Below are 16,891 nucleotides of genomic sequence, written 5' to 3' on the forward strand. Positions count from 1 at the left end.
GCTGTCAGAGAGGGGGTTCTTGCACAGCTAGAGCTGGGAAGGTGGCTGCAGAGCCATTGGATGCCCACCTCAGAGCTTTTACACACCTCTGCCTCATTGCTGGGCTGATGGACTGCTGGCAACATCAGAATTTGCTTCTGGCCTTGCTCTTCCCTCCCTCCCGCCGTGCCACTGTGTGGTTTGTGTGGTTTTAAGCCTTGTTTTCAGGGATTCATTTGAAGCAGTTACTGGATATTGCACACAGGGGACAGCACCAGCTCAGCCTGTAGCAGAAACCTGCCTCTTCAGTTTGTGGGTTGTCATGGGCTGATCCTGAGCTCCTGGAGTCACTGGGAAGGAGTGGGTAGGACTGCTCTGCCCATGCTTGAGGGGTCTGTCCCTCTCATTCCCATCTTACCTAAATCTATTTGTTTCATCATTATTTTTTATCCAAGACTGCTCTTCACTCTGCCTTCCCCTCCCCCTCCAAAAGAGCTGGTCTGATTCCAAAAATGGGAGTGCTCAGAAAGTCAAAAGCTTATTAATAGCACTCTGCCTCTTTTTAATCTATTCAAAAAGCTGTACAGGGTGCAAAGCTGTTGTGACATGATTTTTCTTTTTTAATATCTCACCCTTTGACTGTCGGTATATTTAGGGGAAAATGAAACTAATCATCAGTGAAGGCTGTAATGCTACTGCTTTACAGCTGGTGGGGAGCTCGACAGACAATTTTGTAAGAGAGGAAATAAAGAGAAAGAGAGACAGAGTGTGGGGGGGGTGTAAGTGTATACATGCATCTTACACCAGAGGTTTCACAGAACATGCTAAGAAGAGAATATTCATTTGCAAAATATTATCAGTAAGATAGGGAAAATATTTATTTATTAGAAAATTAAGGAAAAAGGCCATTTTTTGTAACTTTGTCCCTTTCCACGCAGAGGTATCACCTCCCTCCCCCCCCCCCCCCCCCCAGTGTGGAACTGCCTGGTCTGGCAGATTTTACTGAGGATGCAAAGTACAACTTTTGGGTGTGGATGGACCCCACTGTCCTCCAGGTAAGAGCCAACCCTGCTATCATTTTAGCTTAAGCCCAAACTGACTTTTTACTACTGCTGGAGCAACATTTCAGCCACAGACACTCTTCAGTATCAGCACAGAAGCAAAGTCTGTATCCCCTGGCAGGGAGTTCACGAAAACTAGTCCCAAGATTCTCGTTGAAAATGGGAGGATAGAATCATGGAAAAGCAAAATATAAATCAGGACATGACAGGTGGGATGTAATGATCCACTACGGGTATTTTAATGTATTAAACCAAAGTCCCAATTCACAGCATTAAGCCCAGTACAAGTTGTTCCAGGAGCGAATAGCAAAGTACAGGTGATAAAACACCAGGTGAGGCACGGAAGGAATTCCCAGAGGTGGATATCCTGAAACCAGGGGAGTCTAAAGAGCAAAGACTGAGGCAGGAAGGTGGTAATGGGGGGACTAGTTTTGGGCACAGCAGCTCCTCAGAGCTGTCGAGATGTGGCTCAGTGGGGATCCAGTCCCTTGAGCCCTCCCTCACTCCCCCAAAACTGAGATCCCCAGTTAAGTATTTTCAGTGTCTTTTTTTTTTTTTTCTGCTACTAAAAAGGTGAGTGGCAGAAGCAAATTTATGGGTGATTTTTGAGATGTTTAGGAACTGCATATGCTTGCAGGGAGAACCTATTTAATAACAGGGGCAGTTATGTCAATCCACCTCATGCAACTTTTTGAAGAGTAAGCATCTAAAAGTAAGGAAGAAATTCAACCTCACTGATATTTATGGGAAGAAGAGTAACAAAACAACTTTAAGAGAAAGATATCCACTGGCCAAAAGGTGTGAGAACCATTAGAATTGATGGTTCCTTTTTTATGGCACTTTTTGACTGTGACCAACACTTCTAAGGGCAGGTGATCATACCAGTGTGTGTCTATATAAGCATAAATACTGTATATATGTGTGTGTATATATAGATATATATATATGCACACACATATATTTTATGTATCTATAAATACATATATTACGTATACATGTGCATTTGTAAATAGAAGGGAGGTGTGTGTGTAACACCAAACAGAGCTTGCAAGATGCCTCCCACTGAAAACTGGAAGGGATATTAAAAAAAAATAAATCTGCAATCATCAACCCTTTCTGACAACTAAAATCTCATTTGCAGCTCACACACCTTCAAGCTTTGGATTTTGCTTGCTCTCCTCCCAGTCCTCAGTGCCACACACAGCACCTGATGTCTGGAACAGCTGAAACCCTTCAGCATGGAAGATCAAACACTTCAAAGGGTCTCAGAGTGGTTTTGGAAAGGGAAAAACCCATTTGTTTGCAGAGTCAGCTAAGGAAAGACACTGGAAGTGATGTGTGGTACCCACAGTAAAAATAATGAATGCAGGCAAGGGAACAGAAATTCCAGGCAGGTTCTGACCCTCACCAATGGTGTATGGACAGATACCTTATAAATGTATTACCTGATGAGATGCTAATTGCACAAATGTCTGAAAATAGGTTTCATGCTTTCATGTGGTACTTTTAATGTTCCCCATACACATCACGAAAGGGGATGAAATAACATTTTAAGCTCTGTAATTAGCACTGCAATAATGTCGGTTGTTTAAATTGGTTAATAATATAATAGAGGAGCTCTAATTTAATAATAGAGACACAAACCCAGGTATTTCTAAATGAGGATGGCTTTCCACCAATTGTATTTAAAACAATTTTGCCTTCATTTGTTGTGTAGATAATGGCCACTGTAGAGTGTTAATGGAATTGCCCCGGATACCATCAGAAGAGACAGAAAACCATGAAAATTTGCAAACTTGGGAGGAAATAAAAATGAAAGCTTCCCTGTCTGCCCTTGCTAGTTCCTTAAAAATCAATCTTAATATAATTTGTAAAGTTCTGAGTTTGGTACAGTTATTCCATCCAGTTTGATTTAATTTCTGCTTCTAATATAGAGGTTTCTGGAGACCTTACATTAACTTCACAGATTACAGCTGGCATTGAACACAGGTGTAAGTTATAAGGCAAATACAAAGGACCATCCATCTCAATGTGTGATTAAATGCTGAGTCAAGATAGTGAAGTATTTTTGATCCCCAAAGTTTAATAAAATTCAGGACTGGCAATGAGGAATCGCAGACAAATTAAAATTTATTGAGACAGACAAAAATGCAACTATTTCAGACTACAGTTAAGCATTTACAGTTAACCAAAGGTAGCAAAATGCTCACATTCCACTTAACTCCTTATGGAAAAAGCATTCAGAATTTACTATGCAGTTCTACTTACTATGATAGTCTACATCCATCTACAGTAGGGACATCGAACTGAAACACGGAATATTTGGATCTCTCCTTACAGATCTACACATTGAACAGTAACAGACATCAACAGCATTGAGAAAAGTATAAAAAGACCAAAACCCACCTACTGTAGAAAGGGCTTTTTGATGTATAGTAACTGTACAAAGCAGTCTGTGGATGAAAGGAACCCGAATGACACACAGAAGGGACTGCAGGAAAAGCCAACAAATGTGGGAAGCTAAGCTTGAGAGATCTGGTGGTCTGGATCAAGTGGTGACCTTAGATCTGTGTCAGTTGCTGCTTGAGGGGAAAAAGGCTACAAAACTTCTAATATCAAAATATTCCCATGCCAGAAATGTACACTGAGACTAACAGACTAGGCTGGAGAGGCAAAGAGAAGCATTCACTAACAAACAGTGTTGTTTTAAATATAAACTTTACATTTTCGATATAAACTGTAGAATAAATATTAAATAAACACTTTGAATGGTTTAAAATAATAGCACAGAATAGCTTAAAAAAAAAAAAGGCAAAGAAAATGAAAAGGATTCTTTGTGTTCACAGCAAAGGCCAGTATTGACCCCAAAAAATCCAACTGTGCTGAAATCTGAACTCAACGTTTTGATTTAACCACAGTAGTTAAAAGAAACACAGAGCAACACCTAACAGTATCTCACAGTCTCTAATATGGAAAGAAAATGAGATTAAGAAATTGGTTTGTGTCTCTAAAAGAATGGGAGAACTCTGATTCCATTTTTCACAATAGGAAAATGTTTGGACGGTTGATGACTTGATTCAGATGGGAAGTCCTGCTTTGCCAAAAAAAAAAAAAAAAAGAAAAAAAAGAAAAAAGGAAAGAGAAAAAGAAAGGCATTAAATTAAGCTGGAAGCAAATAAAATCCCTTACAAACCATGAAGAATGGAAGGGGCTCGATCTGGAAGAGCACTGGTTCTTGGTAGAATCGCTGGTTTCTTTTAAAGAAATAGATTTTCCTCACTGCATCTTCCCAAACTGGACACACACACATACATATGCACACACATATATGTGCATAAATGTATATACACAGACATAGATATACATATGTATATATAGAGGCTGCAGATCCCCCACCACTGGAGGATGCCAGTGGATCTCAAAAGGGCTTTGCTAAACAGCTTTGCAATAACTGGGGACTTGCTCTCAAAGCAATCCATGGTCTGAGCTGCCCTTCCAAGCACAACAGCCTGTCATGTCGAGGCTGGAAAACCTGGGATTGGACACTACTCCCCTGTAGTTGTACCCAGCTGGAGACAGGAATTGGTTTATAGTTAAAGGTATAAACCCTGCCAGCTCTGACTTGGAAGCGTTGCATGTGAAAGATCACAGGTAGGAGACTATCAGTGGTTCTGAAAAATGGATGGTGGGGCCATGTCTGCTCATGTAAGCTGAAAGGTGGCCATATTCACTTTTAAAGACTTATTTAACAGCTTTAGTTTAGCCATCTTGCACGTTCACCTGTGATACAAAGGGCTGCAGCCTTGGCCCCTGGTACTGCCTGCAAGGACTTGGTTTGACCCTGCTGGGCAGGAGAAGGGATTTGCTCTGTGACCTTGCTGTAAGGCATAGTCCAGGGTCAGCTGTTGCAAAGGGGGCACCAGGACTGCCCAAAACCCCCACAGTTTGTGTGGAAAATGAGGCCAGGCAGGAGGACAAGCATAACTCTGTTGACTGTGGAGCTCAGGTTTGTGTCAGGGTGAAGTGGCAGCTCTGTGCCTCAGGCACAGCAGAGCCAGACCCAGGCAGTGAGGGGTTAAGTAAGAAAATAGCAAAAGAAAATGAAACAGGACATTTGAGAAGAAACCTTCTGACAATGTTCAATTGCTTCTCACAAAATCATACTGTTTAGGGAGACAGAAATGCTGGTTTATCCATTCCTCTTGCAAGTCAGCAGGATTTCCTATGAAAAGGCAACTAGAAAAGTGTATATGTGTGTGTGTATGTGCTGTGCAGCTCATGGACAATGATTTTTAAATATATTTTTTTACAGCTACAGAAAAACCAAAGGGATTTGAGGCAGGGCAGATTGAAGGCCTTCTGCAAATGACTGTGATGGCAGATTTTTGGGAGGATGCAGGGGCGTGAAACAACAAATTCCTCCTGGTTTTACACATCCTTCTGCATTAATAATGATTATGCACGTTTTTATTTTGTTCTCAGGCCATTGATCTAGATAAATGGGAAATGAGAGAGGGGAAAACAACTGAGCCCCTGCAGCACATAGTGCCTGAAAAGAGTTCCTCTTTTGATCCTGACTGAAAGCAGAGGTCCTACCCAGAGCCCTGCCAGGTGGGCACTGACTTTGGGAGGGCTGAGGACCAAAGGCCTTGGGCCAATGTACCTAAAAAACTGACTTCTGCCAACCAGCATGGTATTTTCCTGCTTCCAGGTGACTATGTAACCAACCATGTCTCCATCTCTATGTCCACCATTAACTCAGAATTAAAAAAAAAAAAACCAAACAAAAACCTATCTAATTAGATTTTGGTGTAATAAGCACATTTTTCATTCTGCAAAATAATTCACTGGCAAACCACAGGCACTGCTAAAATACTTACACCTGCATCCTAATGCAAGCGTGGGGTTAAGGTTCCTCTTAGTGCTTCTGAAAACAGCAAAAATAATAAAAGGTCACCACAGCATCAGAGAACTGCCGTGGGACAGGACACTGCAAAAAATTTAATGTCAATATGCTGTGATACAAGACCTTTTAATATATGGGAGATGTCGAGGGAATCACAGGTTGGATTTTAACACTATTCTTTTTTAGGAGTGTGTATTACAAGCGTGCAGTGCAAAGGGGTTATGCTTTTGAAATATGACCCCCCTAAAGTTGCTCTTTTAAACAGGCCAAATAAATATTAACTCTTTAAATTAAAGAAACGACAGCTTATTACTTCTGATGGTTAGTGTGTCTGACAGTGTTATAACTTTGGGATGAGGGGTTGCTAAATGGGGAACAGGCAGCTCCACAGTATGTGAGCTGCAAGCAGAGGCTGCCTGTGTGACATCGGGGAAGCTCTGAGTGCAAATGAGTTCAGACAGAAGCTGAGGAGCAGCTGTGGAGGTGCTCATGATGCTACAAACAAAAAAACTCTCCTAAAGCACTCTGAAAGGCAGATGGACTCTGTTCCCTGCCTGTGGGGCTTGGTCCATGATAGCTGCAGGTTCTCAGCATCTCTTTAACATCCAGACCACGTTTCTTTGTCAAATAAACAGTGTCAGTGACCTGTGCTCGGGGGGGAGCTTTGCCTTCAGCGTGAGCTGGACTAAGCCTGTTGGACTCAGAGAATGTAAGAAAGAGAAAATCCTACCAGGGGGTTTCTCTCTGGATGAAACCCCTGGTACCAGGCAGCCACTGTCTGAAGAGACTTTACTGGAACATCACAAATATGAGCTAGAAAATGAGGCACCTCCTTTTCCTTCTTCATGAAAGAAAAAACTGTTTCTGATACGATCCAGGTAACAATTTATGACACAAATTCTCTCACATGAGAAGGGCTTCTAAGCCTTGTATTGGTTTGTTGAGCCCCTTCTGGGATTCTCCTTTCACAGGATGTATTTCATAAGTGGTGCAAGTGAGGATTAAGACACGAAATGGTTTTGAAACAAAACTCATTGCCCCTGTGGATAGAACAAAAATCCCCCAAAACCCAACCAAACAAAAGCTGTATTCCAAACAGTCCTTGCTGGGAAAAAAAGAAAAAAAAAATGTCATCCAAATTAAATAGACTATACAAAATTAAACTCAGTAGGGAGGGAATATTTGTGCCAGGTACTCTCAGATACAATTGCAGAGATATGATGTGACTTGCAATATTGTGCAAAATGTGAGTCCTCATTATGATGGGCACTACCATATATAACCAATCTCATCATCCTTGTCGTCGTCTTCATCTTCATCATCTTCATTAGCTGCTCTTACATGAATCTTCAGTTTCCCTTCTTTGTCTTTTTTTGTCGCTTCAGGTTCCTCTTCCAAATCATCCAACAACACAACAGATCCACCACTGCCGAAATCCCCTGAGGTTTCTTGCTCTTCTTCTGAAACAGGTGAGCAGGAAAGGTCATTCCCTCCCAGGACACCAAATCCCTCGTTCACCACTACCCTTGTCATGCAAGCCAGTGTCATTTGCAGTGTTACTTTTTAAATTCATTGGTTCAGCTCTTCATGTTAACACCCTTTAAATTTCAATTTTCTTTCTGAACTGGGATGAATATGTATCGATTTACTCTGAAAAATTTACTTGCATAAACAACCTCTCTGCATCCTCCTCCTCCTGAAAACATGACTGGAGAGTTCCAGCTCACGTGCCCGCAGGCCAGAAAATCATTACTCCTTTGTAAATACTTCAATTCCACCATGGCTCTGTAAACCAGGCTAAAAATATTCCACAAATTGATTTTATTGGAGTGCATAAACCTCACTCTGCAAATGAAGCTGTTGAATGTAACATCTGTGATGTGATTTCTGGGCATCTTGGACCTTCTAGGTCTCTGTTCCTTCTCAAAAGAGAAAGCTGCACTCACAACCACCACTGAAGCCCTCTGAAGGAATGCAGGTGAAATCTTGCATGTTTAGGAACAACAGCTAACTGGAATTTCACTTATATACATAATATTGTCCTGTCAGCAATTTTTTGGGGCGTAGTTGCTAATGTTTTACACATTTAGGCCTTCCCTTGCCTGGAAAGCCATTATTCATGGAGTCCCAGTAAATGTGAATTCCAGAGTAAATAAAACAATATATTTAATAACCACGCAGAGCAACCCCAGACTCTGAATTTTAATATCAATGACTACATTTTCCAGGCTGGTAGCAAAAATATCTGAACAGTGGTTATTATTGCCTGCTAACTTTTGCTGGGCCCCTGCAGTCCAGAGGACCAGTAAGGGGCCTATTTGTAGTCTGGGTGGGGAAATCCAGGAGCAGTTTTAACTCTGGTACTCATGTTTCACTTTTGTTATCCTACCTGGTCCTACAGCAGTGGCAGGGCTCACAACAGTGGTAATTCCTGTGTTGTCTGAGGAAAGCACATCATTACTCACCACAGCTGACTGTTCCTTGCTTCCTGGAGCCAGCTATCTCATTCCCATACTTATCAACACACCAGCACTGCCCTGTGCTGCCGTGGCATTGAGTGGCTTTGTAATAACCTTCTTCATTGCACCGGGGGATGAAAGTACCTGAATAAAATATAAGGTGTGCTCAGTAATGCAAGTCTCTGCAGGAACAAACAGCTATGGAGAGTATCATGAACTTATCACTTATTTACAGGGAGATCTTTGCAATGCTGACAAGAAAATACATGTGATTATCTGCTGCCTAAAAGGGGGGAAGAAATTCTCTGAAAAGAGAAAAGCTCTTTCCAGACACCCTGGTCACGGCACAGGGTGTAAATGTTTGTGCACGTACAGCACAAAGGGAGGTGGCAACACAGCACTAGAGAGAGGTTCAGTCTGTCCCTGAATGATTAATATTCCCACAGAGCCTTTTCAGATTTAACTCCTGGTTTTAAACTTTTCTTCCCAACTGGATTATTACCCCAACTTCATTAATTCTACATTTCCCTTCCATTTGCACTCCTTCAGTGTTTATCATATAAGTCCTTCCACAACACTGTAATTGTCCCTGGAAGGTATTTGCCATCTGCTTGCTATTCATACTAATCTCAGGCACATCTTCTGACTTACTGAGAGTTTCCATGTATAAAAGGAGAAATAATACACAAGCTTTATAGAGAGGGACAACAGGATTTGAGTCAGTAAGTCTTTGGATTTGAAGCCCAAGATTTGTTTCACAATAAAACCAATATAGTTCAGCCTTGTATGGTTCATTCTGGCTTCTGCAGACAGGAAAACTCTCAGGAGAAACCTGTGTTATTGTTCCCACCATTTTTGGCAGATACAGCAAATGTACTTCAATATGAAGAGCCCTCTTGTCCTTCAAGATGAATTAGCTTTATTCCCACGGGAGGTCACCACATTCATTTTTCCCTTCTTTGTCAATTGCTTCAATTTGAAACATGGCATAAACACACCCTTGCCCCCAAATTTCTTATTGCAAGTGATTTTTGAGAAAGGATTTTTCTTCTTTGTCAGAGATACCAGTGATTTAGTGGTGATGCAGTAAGTTTTTTAACTAGTTCCATGGGTATAGCATCTATTCAGTCAGTTCAGGTGTTAGAGGAGCCACTTCCACTACATTTCTCAGAGAAAAAAATGAATGAGAAGATGCTGCCCAAATGTCATGGCTATATAAAAGACACAAAAGTGGAGGTCAGTCAGTCTCATACACAGAGTGTTTATATGAAGTGAATCTCTGAATTTCCAGACTCATTGCTCTGTAATGTTTGAGTGCTGCTAATGTGGGTCTGGAAGGTGAGAACAGAAACCTTTGAACACCTGCAGAAATCTCTGTATGTCAGATCAGTTTTGGAGAGCACTTCACGTCCATTAGTGAGAGTATTTTAAAATAACTTCAGAGCATGATCTTATAGAAGGTTTGCCTATAGGTACCACAATTAAGTTCATGTACAAATGTAAGCATACTAAAGGCTATCAAAGACTCATCTTCCCTATTTATAAGAGAATAGTTCTAATAATCACATACATATATTTGCCTTTGCAGGTTTTTGTAAGATAACGCTCACTGTTCAAACTTTTATTTCAATATTGATTAGGAAAGGTATTTTTTCATCTTTATGCTCACATCCTCTCTCTCATAAGCATTCCAGGTGTTTATCAGACTGTACACAACCTTGGGAAAAGTGCTCAGGTGCTGACTTTGAGCTGGTGGAAACCAGCATAGCTGTGCCCATGTCACTAGAGCTCCCCTGTTATATCTGATGAACATCTGGCTCCAGGGAAGGATCAGAGGGGGAACCTCAGTGGCATTAGGGGGTGAGCAGAGAACAGCTCCTGCATTTCAAACTGTCTCACGCTTTCTCTTTTCCTTGGGCAATGCAACCTTTCCCTTCTCCGAAACAGCCCTCCTTGCATAGTTTCAGTGTTTCTTGTAAGGTATGAAAATGTTCCACACTGCCTATAAAAGCCTCAGATTCAAAAATAAATTATGGCCCAGGCTCAGTGCCAGCATAACTGTGTGTGGAATAGATTCACACTTTGGGTCACAGCGAGGAGTAGAAGGTACTTTTCCTTCTGCGTGGGAAGTTCGTGCCAATTCCTATGTAACACCAGAGCTTTAAATATTTAGCTGTGCATACCAATGTCACAGTATTTGCCAACCATCACAGGGGAGATACAGCCTGTCCCCTCCAACCTGTCAGGTGCAGGTGATAATTTGGAGAGGACAGAGAGTCACTGGGAGCAAGTGATGATTCGTCCTGTAAACTGGGCACAAATCACCCCGTGCTCATTGGAAATAAGCTCTGCTCTCCTGGAGCAGGGCACTCAGCCAGCCCATTTTCTGGGAATATTTCACCCCGTAATTTGGTTTGGCATCAGAGAACATCTGCAGACTCTGGAAGGAGAAAGGAGTTTTCCTCTCCAGAGGTTCTTACACAGGCAGTGCTTCCACAGCAGTGTGGGGAGGGCTGGTGGACCAGCTGTGCTAAGTACTCCCCACCAAACTCCTCAGGCTGGTGAATCCTCCCTCCCCATCTCTCTTTGTCCTGTAAAGTATTTAATTATATTCCACACAAATTCAAACAGCACTATTGCATCTGTAGCCTCTTTATGGATCCAAAAATATACATTTTTTTTGCATCATTTCCATATCTATATAATACTCCCCTTCCTCAGAGAACATGGAGAGAATAATTATATGCTAAAGATAGTGAAGCACACAGGTAAAATCCTGACAGAAATAAGTGCTACCCAGCACACAGCTCCTTGTATTAGCTATTATATTTGCTGAATCCACAGGGCTAATGCAGGAGAAAATAGTGACAGGAGCAGAAATTTATTACTTTAGTGATGTGGGAGAAGCATTATCAGGCTGCACAGTTGTATGCTCTAAAAGTACAGTCTCTGCAGTTAATTGTACTCTAGATAAATCGGGTAGGAAAAGATGAATAGTGCTGTTTACTTTTTAATTCAGTCTCCTGGGATGCTAGACTCTATTTGAAAGCCTCCAAATTCAACACATCTAATGGCAATGGCTTTGAAGTTCTTTGTTGCAAGTGTCATGTGTTTTGAAAAATATATATAGAGAACACAATATCAAAAGTCATCATTTTTATCAATGGATACAAGTTAACAGAAACCATCTCCATGCTCCTGCCCAGACTGTAAGTGCTGTGCTCTCTGTGTCAGGGTCAGAGGAGGAAAGAGAATAATTAAGATTAGTTTGTCTGAAAATATTCATCTCTCTTTTCCATCTTTACTGCTGCTACATTTGGTTTCCATTTGCATGATTTTCCAGTCAGCGAAAAGACAATGTTTTCTGCTGTATAAATAGCTCTGATATCAGATTAAAAGCTCCCAGACAGGCGTCATTATGCAGGCAGACTTTCAAGGTAGGTGAAGCAAAGAGTTCCTCTCTATATTATAATTTTCTAGCTTGTGGAACAACCTGTGCCTGACACCTTGATTTGTTGAGCTTAGCCACTTTCATCCTTCTTCTTTTTTTTTTTTTTTTTTTTTTAAATACAGTTGACTAGAAGTTATCTGTGCTAAGGGACCATTCTTACTGCTTTTACTTTGTCATTTTGCTCCTGCCATTGTGATCAGATCCCAGTGACATGTGCTACAACTACCTGCACCTTCCACTACCTGCAACACAGGCATCATTCTTCCCACACACCACCACAAACCACTTATGTTTCAACTCAGATGACATTTACTGCACACAGTAAATAACAGCAAAGCATAAAATAAATATGGGATAGTCAAAGCTATCTATGAAGAACTGGGCTTCTTGTTCTTTTAGGTGACTTTGGAAATCATGACGCCCATGAGACACAGAACACCGTGACTTCCTCTGACACAACATCCACTTGAACACAAATGCAAAATATTTACTGAGTGGAGCACACATACCCTGAGTTATCAATCCTCTTTGCTCCCCCAGCTACAAACAGCAGGAGCTGCAACTCTGAAACATCTTAATTTTTTAAACTTGCCATGAAAGGATGATGGATCTAAACTACAGCCCCTGTAGCCTTTGGGAATGTTTATTCTTCATTTAAACCAATGAATCCAGGTTGGGGTTGCTCATAAGGTACCTGAACCTTGAGTCCAAATGGCAGTGGCACCTGGGAATGGCAGGATTTGGCAAAGATGAGCTTTGCAGCAGCTCTGTTTGCAGGGTGTCCAGAAACATCAGGCTGGACTCTGAGAGCCACCTGAGCAGCAGAGCTGACGTGCACGTTCTGTGCTGCAGCTGGGGATGCTCTGAGAACCTGAAACAGATTCTTGAGAAAGGGCCTGACAGCCTGGTCTGAGGTCAGCCAGGCTCCTCAGGGTGAAATGCAGGGCTTGCTGTAAGTGTGATCTGTCCTGTACACCTCAGGGATTTGGCTCTGTGCACACAAACACACAGAAGTTTCAATAAGATACCAGCACATAAACATCAGCCTACCCACCACTGGGTGATTTTAGGGTAGGGAATTAGTCACCTTAAATTTACTCAGTTCAACAACCTGATTTTTCAGCAATTAAATGGGAAAATGCCAGATGGGGATTTATTTAACCTAATTTCAGGTATCCATCAGAGCAGTGTAAGTTATGAATCGAGTCAGGCTTGCAATAGTCACCAGAGAGAGGGACAGGCACAATCCCATCTTACAGCACGGAGCATCCTGCAGGGCTGCCTACAATGAGATGACATGAATTCCTGTTTTCATTTACACAGAATCTACTGAAATATTTTAGAGAGTGATGAGGCAAAACTGAACCCCAAGGAGTGCCTGCATTGCACCACGACTGGAAGGAGACAAGAACCCATTGGCTATGCACCTTCAGTCACCCTTCAAAAATGGGAGGCTTGAGTATCAAGCAGCCTCTGTGCCTACTCTGCCCTGTGAGGTGATGAAGGCAGGATTAAGCTCTGTGCAGACAGGGCTTTGCATTTCTGGAGAGCTGTAAATTAGTTATGACCCCATTGCCACGCTGACACCTGTTCTGTGTGTTGCTATCTCATTATTTGTTTAATTTCATAGTGTCAGGCCTACACTCAGTGCTGCATATTCCCGACTCAAAACATTAGTCTCTAATTGAAAAACCATTACTGCATATAAAGTTACAATAATCACAGAAGCTTTAATTAGTTGAGTAAATGAATAGCAAGTAATCGAACTTACCCAACAGACTCTTCCCTCTACTTAGCTTTTGAATTCTATTCATTTCATTCTGGCAAGGAAGACCTAAAATATAACGTATAAGAATCAGTTTCCAGATGGTCCAGGACAGGCTCTGTAATGACTGGCTTCACTGCTGACATGAAATGTAGACTACTGTACACCTGGGAATGAGAGCAGCCCATATGCTGGTACTGTACCACAAAACAGATTTATGTCATTAGCTCCACTAATTAAAAAAAAACAAAACAACCACAACACACTGTAGTTGCGAGCAGTGTTTGGGGGCCATTTTAATTGTTAAACCATTCTACCTCTCTTTTCACCAAACTGACATCATGCCAGCTCTCTGATTTATGACTTGCTAATTGACTAATTTCTGCATTAATAAAAGGGCAAGTTTTTGAGCTCCCCATCAGCAATAGAGCTCATGTCTAGATTGTGTGCACTGGCACTTACTGCTTTGTTTCAATGGTCAAGGGATGTTCATACAGTTCATCTGTGACATTAAACGTGGTCCCTCAATGCCCTTTCACACCAGCGATGGGGAAAAGAGCTTTTTACCACACCTGCCTGGCAGTGACCAATCTCTGTGAAACACAGGGAGACCCAAACACCTCCTCTCTGTGCTGTGCACTGCACAACTCACCTCCTGGCTTCTGGAAGCAGTAGCACCACTCGTTGTTGGAAAGCTTTCCATCCTTGAAGGAGTCACAGGAGTTGAAGAGTGGTTTGACACAGGGCTCGTACTTGTCCAGGTAAATGGCACTGATCTCTGAGGGATCCAGCAGCAGGTCATAGTTCATGTCAAGTTTGTTGAACATCCAGCCTAAGGAATCCTTACAGATTGGTAGTATGCTGGTGTCAAACCCTGTAAGAAGACAGGCAGACATTCCCCCTCTGAACCCCAGCACACCCCTGGCACAGGAGCCCCTGCTGAGGTGAAACCTTTCTGATTTTGTTTGGCTGGACTCTGAACATTAGACTGACTTGCCCAAAGCAGAACAAAATTCTAAGACTGATCTGACTGTGTAAAGCTTAAAACCCAAGCACAGCTACAAACTAGAGCACTACTCACGCTCTGTAGGAGCTGTGGGGTGGGGAGGGCTGAGATTCAGAGCTGATTTCTGTAATTCAAAGTTATTTCTACTCAAAAAATTCTTATTTATTTTTTTTCCATCCTCAGTCCAACTGGGCTGGCCTGGGTCCAGGAAACTGAAATGTTATGAGAAGAGGCTGCATCCACCATATTTTCAAACTAGATTGAGTTTGAATGCAATTTAAATCCTGTTTCCCATACTCATTTCTAGTTGCCTGAGCAAATTCTTTCCTGCTGTGCTCTCACCTTCTGCCTCTCATCCTTCCTTTTCACTCTTCAAAGCCCTGTCTGTGTGGCAGACAACAAAATGCTTTGATCTGGGCTGTGAGCTACCTGGGGGAGGCAGGGGGAGAGAAGGGGCGAAGTGTCTCTGTTTCTTCCACCTCTCTGAGGAAGGGCACTGCTTCAGCTGGGAGCTCCACAGGGCTGCCCATGCTCTCCCACGCTGTACCAGCCCCACTCCTTCCTGCAGCCTCCAGGGTTCTGCAGCAATACAGGAGTCTGCTCCTCCAGTGCTTTGGAAACCATCATCATAATTCATTTTAATAGCCCAGATTCTTCAAAGACTGCAGCAGCAGCAGTGGTCATCACAGAAAGCCCAAGTCGTGCACACAGATACCCAGAGTGTCCATGAGATACATATTCCAGTGTTCTGCAGGCTCCACAAGAACAGTGGCAATGCCTCTTTCACAAACAAGACAGGGCACCCATTATAAATCTACACTGTCATGGTATTTTTTCAATGCTTGGAACTAAATTCCAAGTTATCTACAATGTAAGGAAGTATATTTATAATACAGAGATAACAAATCTGACAATGAGGATATTGGTTTGAACCAGGAACATGAATACATTGGCTGGAGATGTGCAGGGACAGAGCGCTCCTGACCCCTCGGGCACCTCATGCTCCCACTGCCCCAGCTGTGAGTGATAACCTGCCTGTGCTCTGCTCATTCTTTGGGCCACGTGGAGAAGCCTGATGAGCTTTTTCCTTTGGCTGCACCTTTCACTGAAGGAGGTCAAGCTTAGCTTTATGTGCTGTATGTGTCCCTTTCAGGGCCCTGCTTTGTTAAAGTGAAGCCTGAGCCGTGGCTGGACTCACGCTGTCAGTTTGTCCAAGCTCTGCAGCCTACCTGCTATTTTAAGCATTAATCCAAAGGAGAGCAGGGCTTTATGCTGGAAGCTGTGCTTTTTTTTTTCTATGCAGCTGTGGCTGAAGGTTGTCAGTGCCACAGAGGGACAATCAGAAGGGTTAACTAATGGGAAGGTTTGTGTCATTCATAATACATGTTTCTCTGAGGGAGGAAGAAGGTAACGCCATTTCCTCAGGGCTCCAGGCAGCTCAGGCAGGGAAGAGAGAAATCATGCTGAACATTTCATCACATTTTTGTGCTGTTATCTCCTATAGCATTATCTAATCACATTTGAGCACAGTGAAAAAGAAAAAGGCAGTGTGAATAGATGTAGGGGGAAGCCTGCTTGCCTTGCTGAAGCAATTAGGAATATTGACTTCAATTATTTTAGTCATCTGAAGAAGGCAAGGAGGATTTGGTCACTGTGCAATCTCTTGTTGAGTGAAAGGATTTAAGATTCCTTGACTTTGCCTTTATAAAGCAAGAGAAGCAGGGCATGCAGTCCTGCCTTGTGTGGGTGTTTGCTGTGCCAAATTTCCCACCATGGGGCAGGTTAAAAGCAGTCACACAGGCAGGGGTGGGTCATTCAGCTGCAGGGTGGGGGACAGGTGGGATCAGTACACATTTCAGCTATCCCAGTTTAACAGTCTTCAGGGGAAAAAGAGCTGGGTTCTGTTGTCTGCTCTTTTTCTGCACAGATGCCCTCCCTGGTAATGGCCTTTACACCCTGTTGTGGCACTTGCTGCTGCAAAGATGAGTAACTGCAAGGTCTGTTGTATAATCAGTGGCGTGTGTTGCTCAGCCCTGGTGGCTCTCTAAAGGTCATCCCTTAACTGCCAAGGATCAACACAGGGAGGAGGAGATCCTGCAATGAACTCGCTCCTGACAGTGTCTGTAGATTATTTCTGAGTCTTGTTTTGCTCCCTGCTGGGAAGTCTCTACCTGTGTGTCCAACAGGGATACAACCCCAGCATGCCCTCAGCACTGACCTGTCTGAGCAGATCACGAGACAGTGACTGCTGGGAGTGCAAAGAT

General features: G+C 42.6%; 1 protein-coding gene across 2 annotated transcripts in view; it reads right to left on the reverse strand.

Moving 5' to 3' along the window:
• Positions 1–3,149: 3,149 nt before the first annotated feature.
• The window catches only part of SPOCK1 (SPARC (osteonectin), cwcv and kazal like domains proteoglycan 1), a 265,743-nt gene continuing 252,001 nt past the window's right edge, over positions 3,150–16,891 (reverse strand). For both annotated transcript variants that reach the window (XM_032702921.1, XM_032702920.1), the window contains 4 exons: positions 14,274–14,495; positions 13,628–13,690; positions 8,412–8,549; positions 3,150–7,406 (listed from right to left, as the gene is read on the reverse strand). In XM_032702921.1, the coding sequence (XP_032558812.1) occupies positions 7,216–7,406; positions 8,412–8,549; positions 13,628–13,690; positions 14,274–14,495 (614 nt within the window). In that variant the 3' untranslated portion in view covers positions 3,150–7,215. The remainder of the gene's footprint in view (positions 7,407–8,411; positions 8,550–13,627; positions 13,691–14,273; positions 14,496–16,891) is intronic.

Source organism: Chiroxiphia lanceolata, chromosome 15, assembly GCF_009829145.1.
Source record: "Chiroxiphia lanceolata isolate bChiLan1 chromosome 15, bChiLan1.pri, whole genome shotgun sequence".
Classification (NCBI taxonomy): Eukaryota; Metazoa; Chordata; class Aves; order Passeriformes; family Pipridae; genus Chiroxiphia; species Chiroxiphia lanceolata.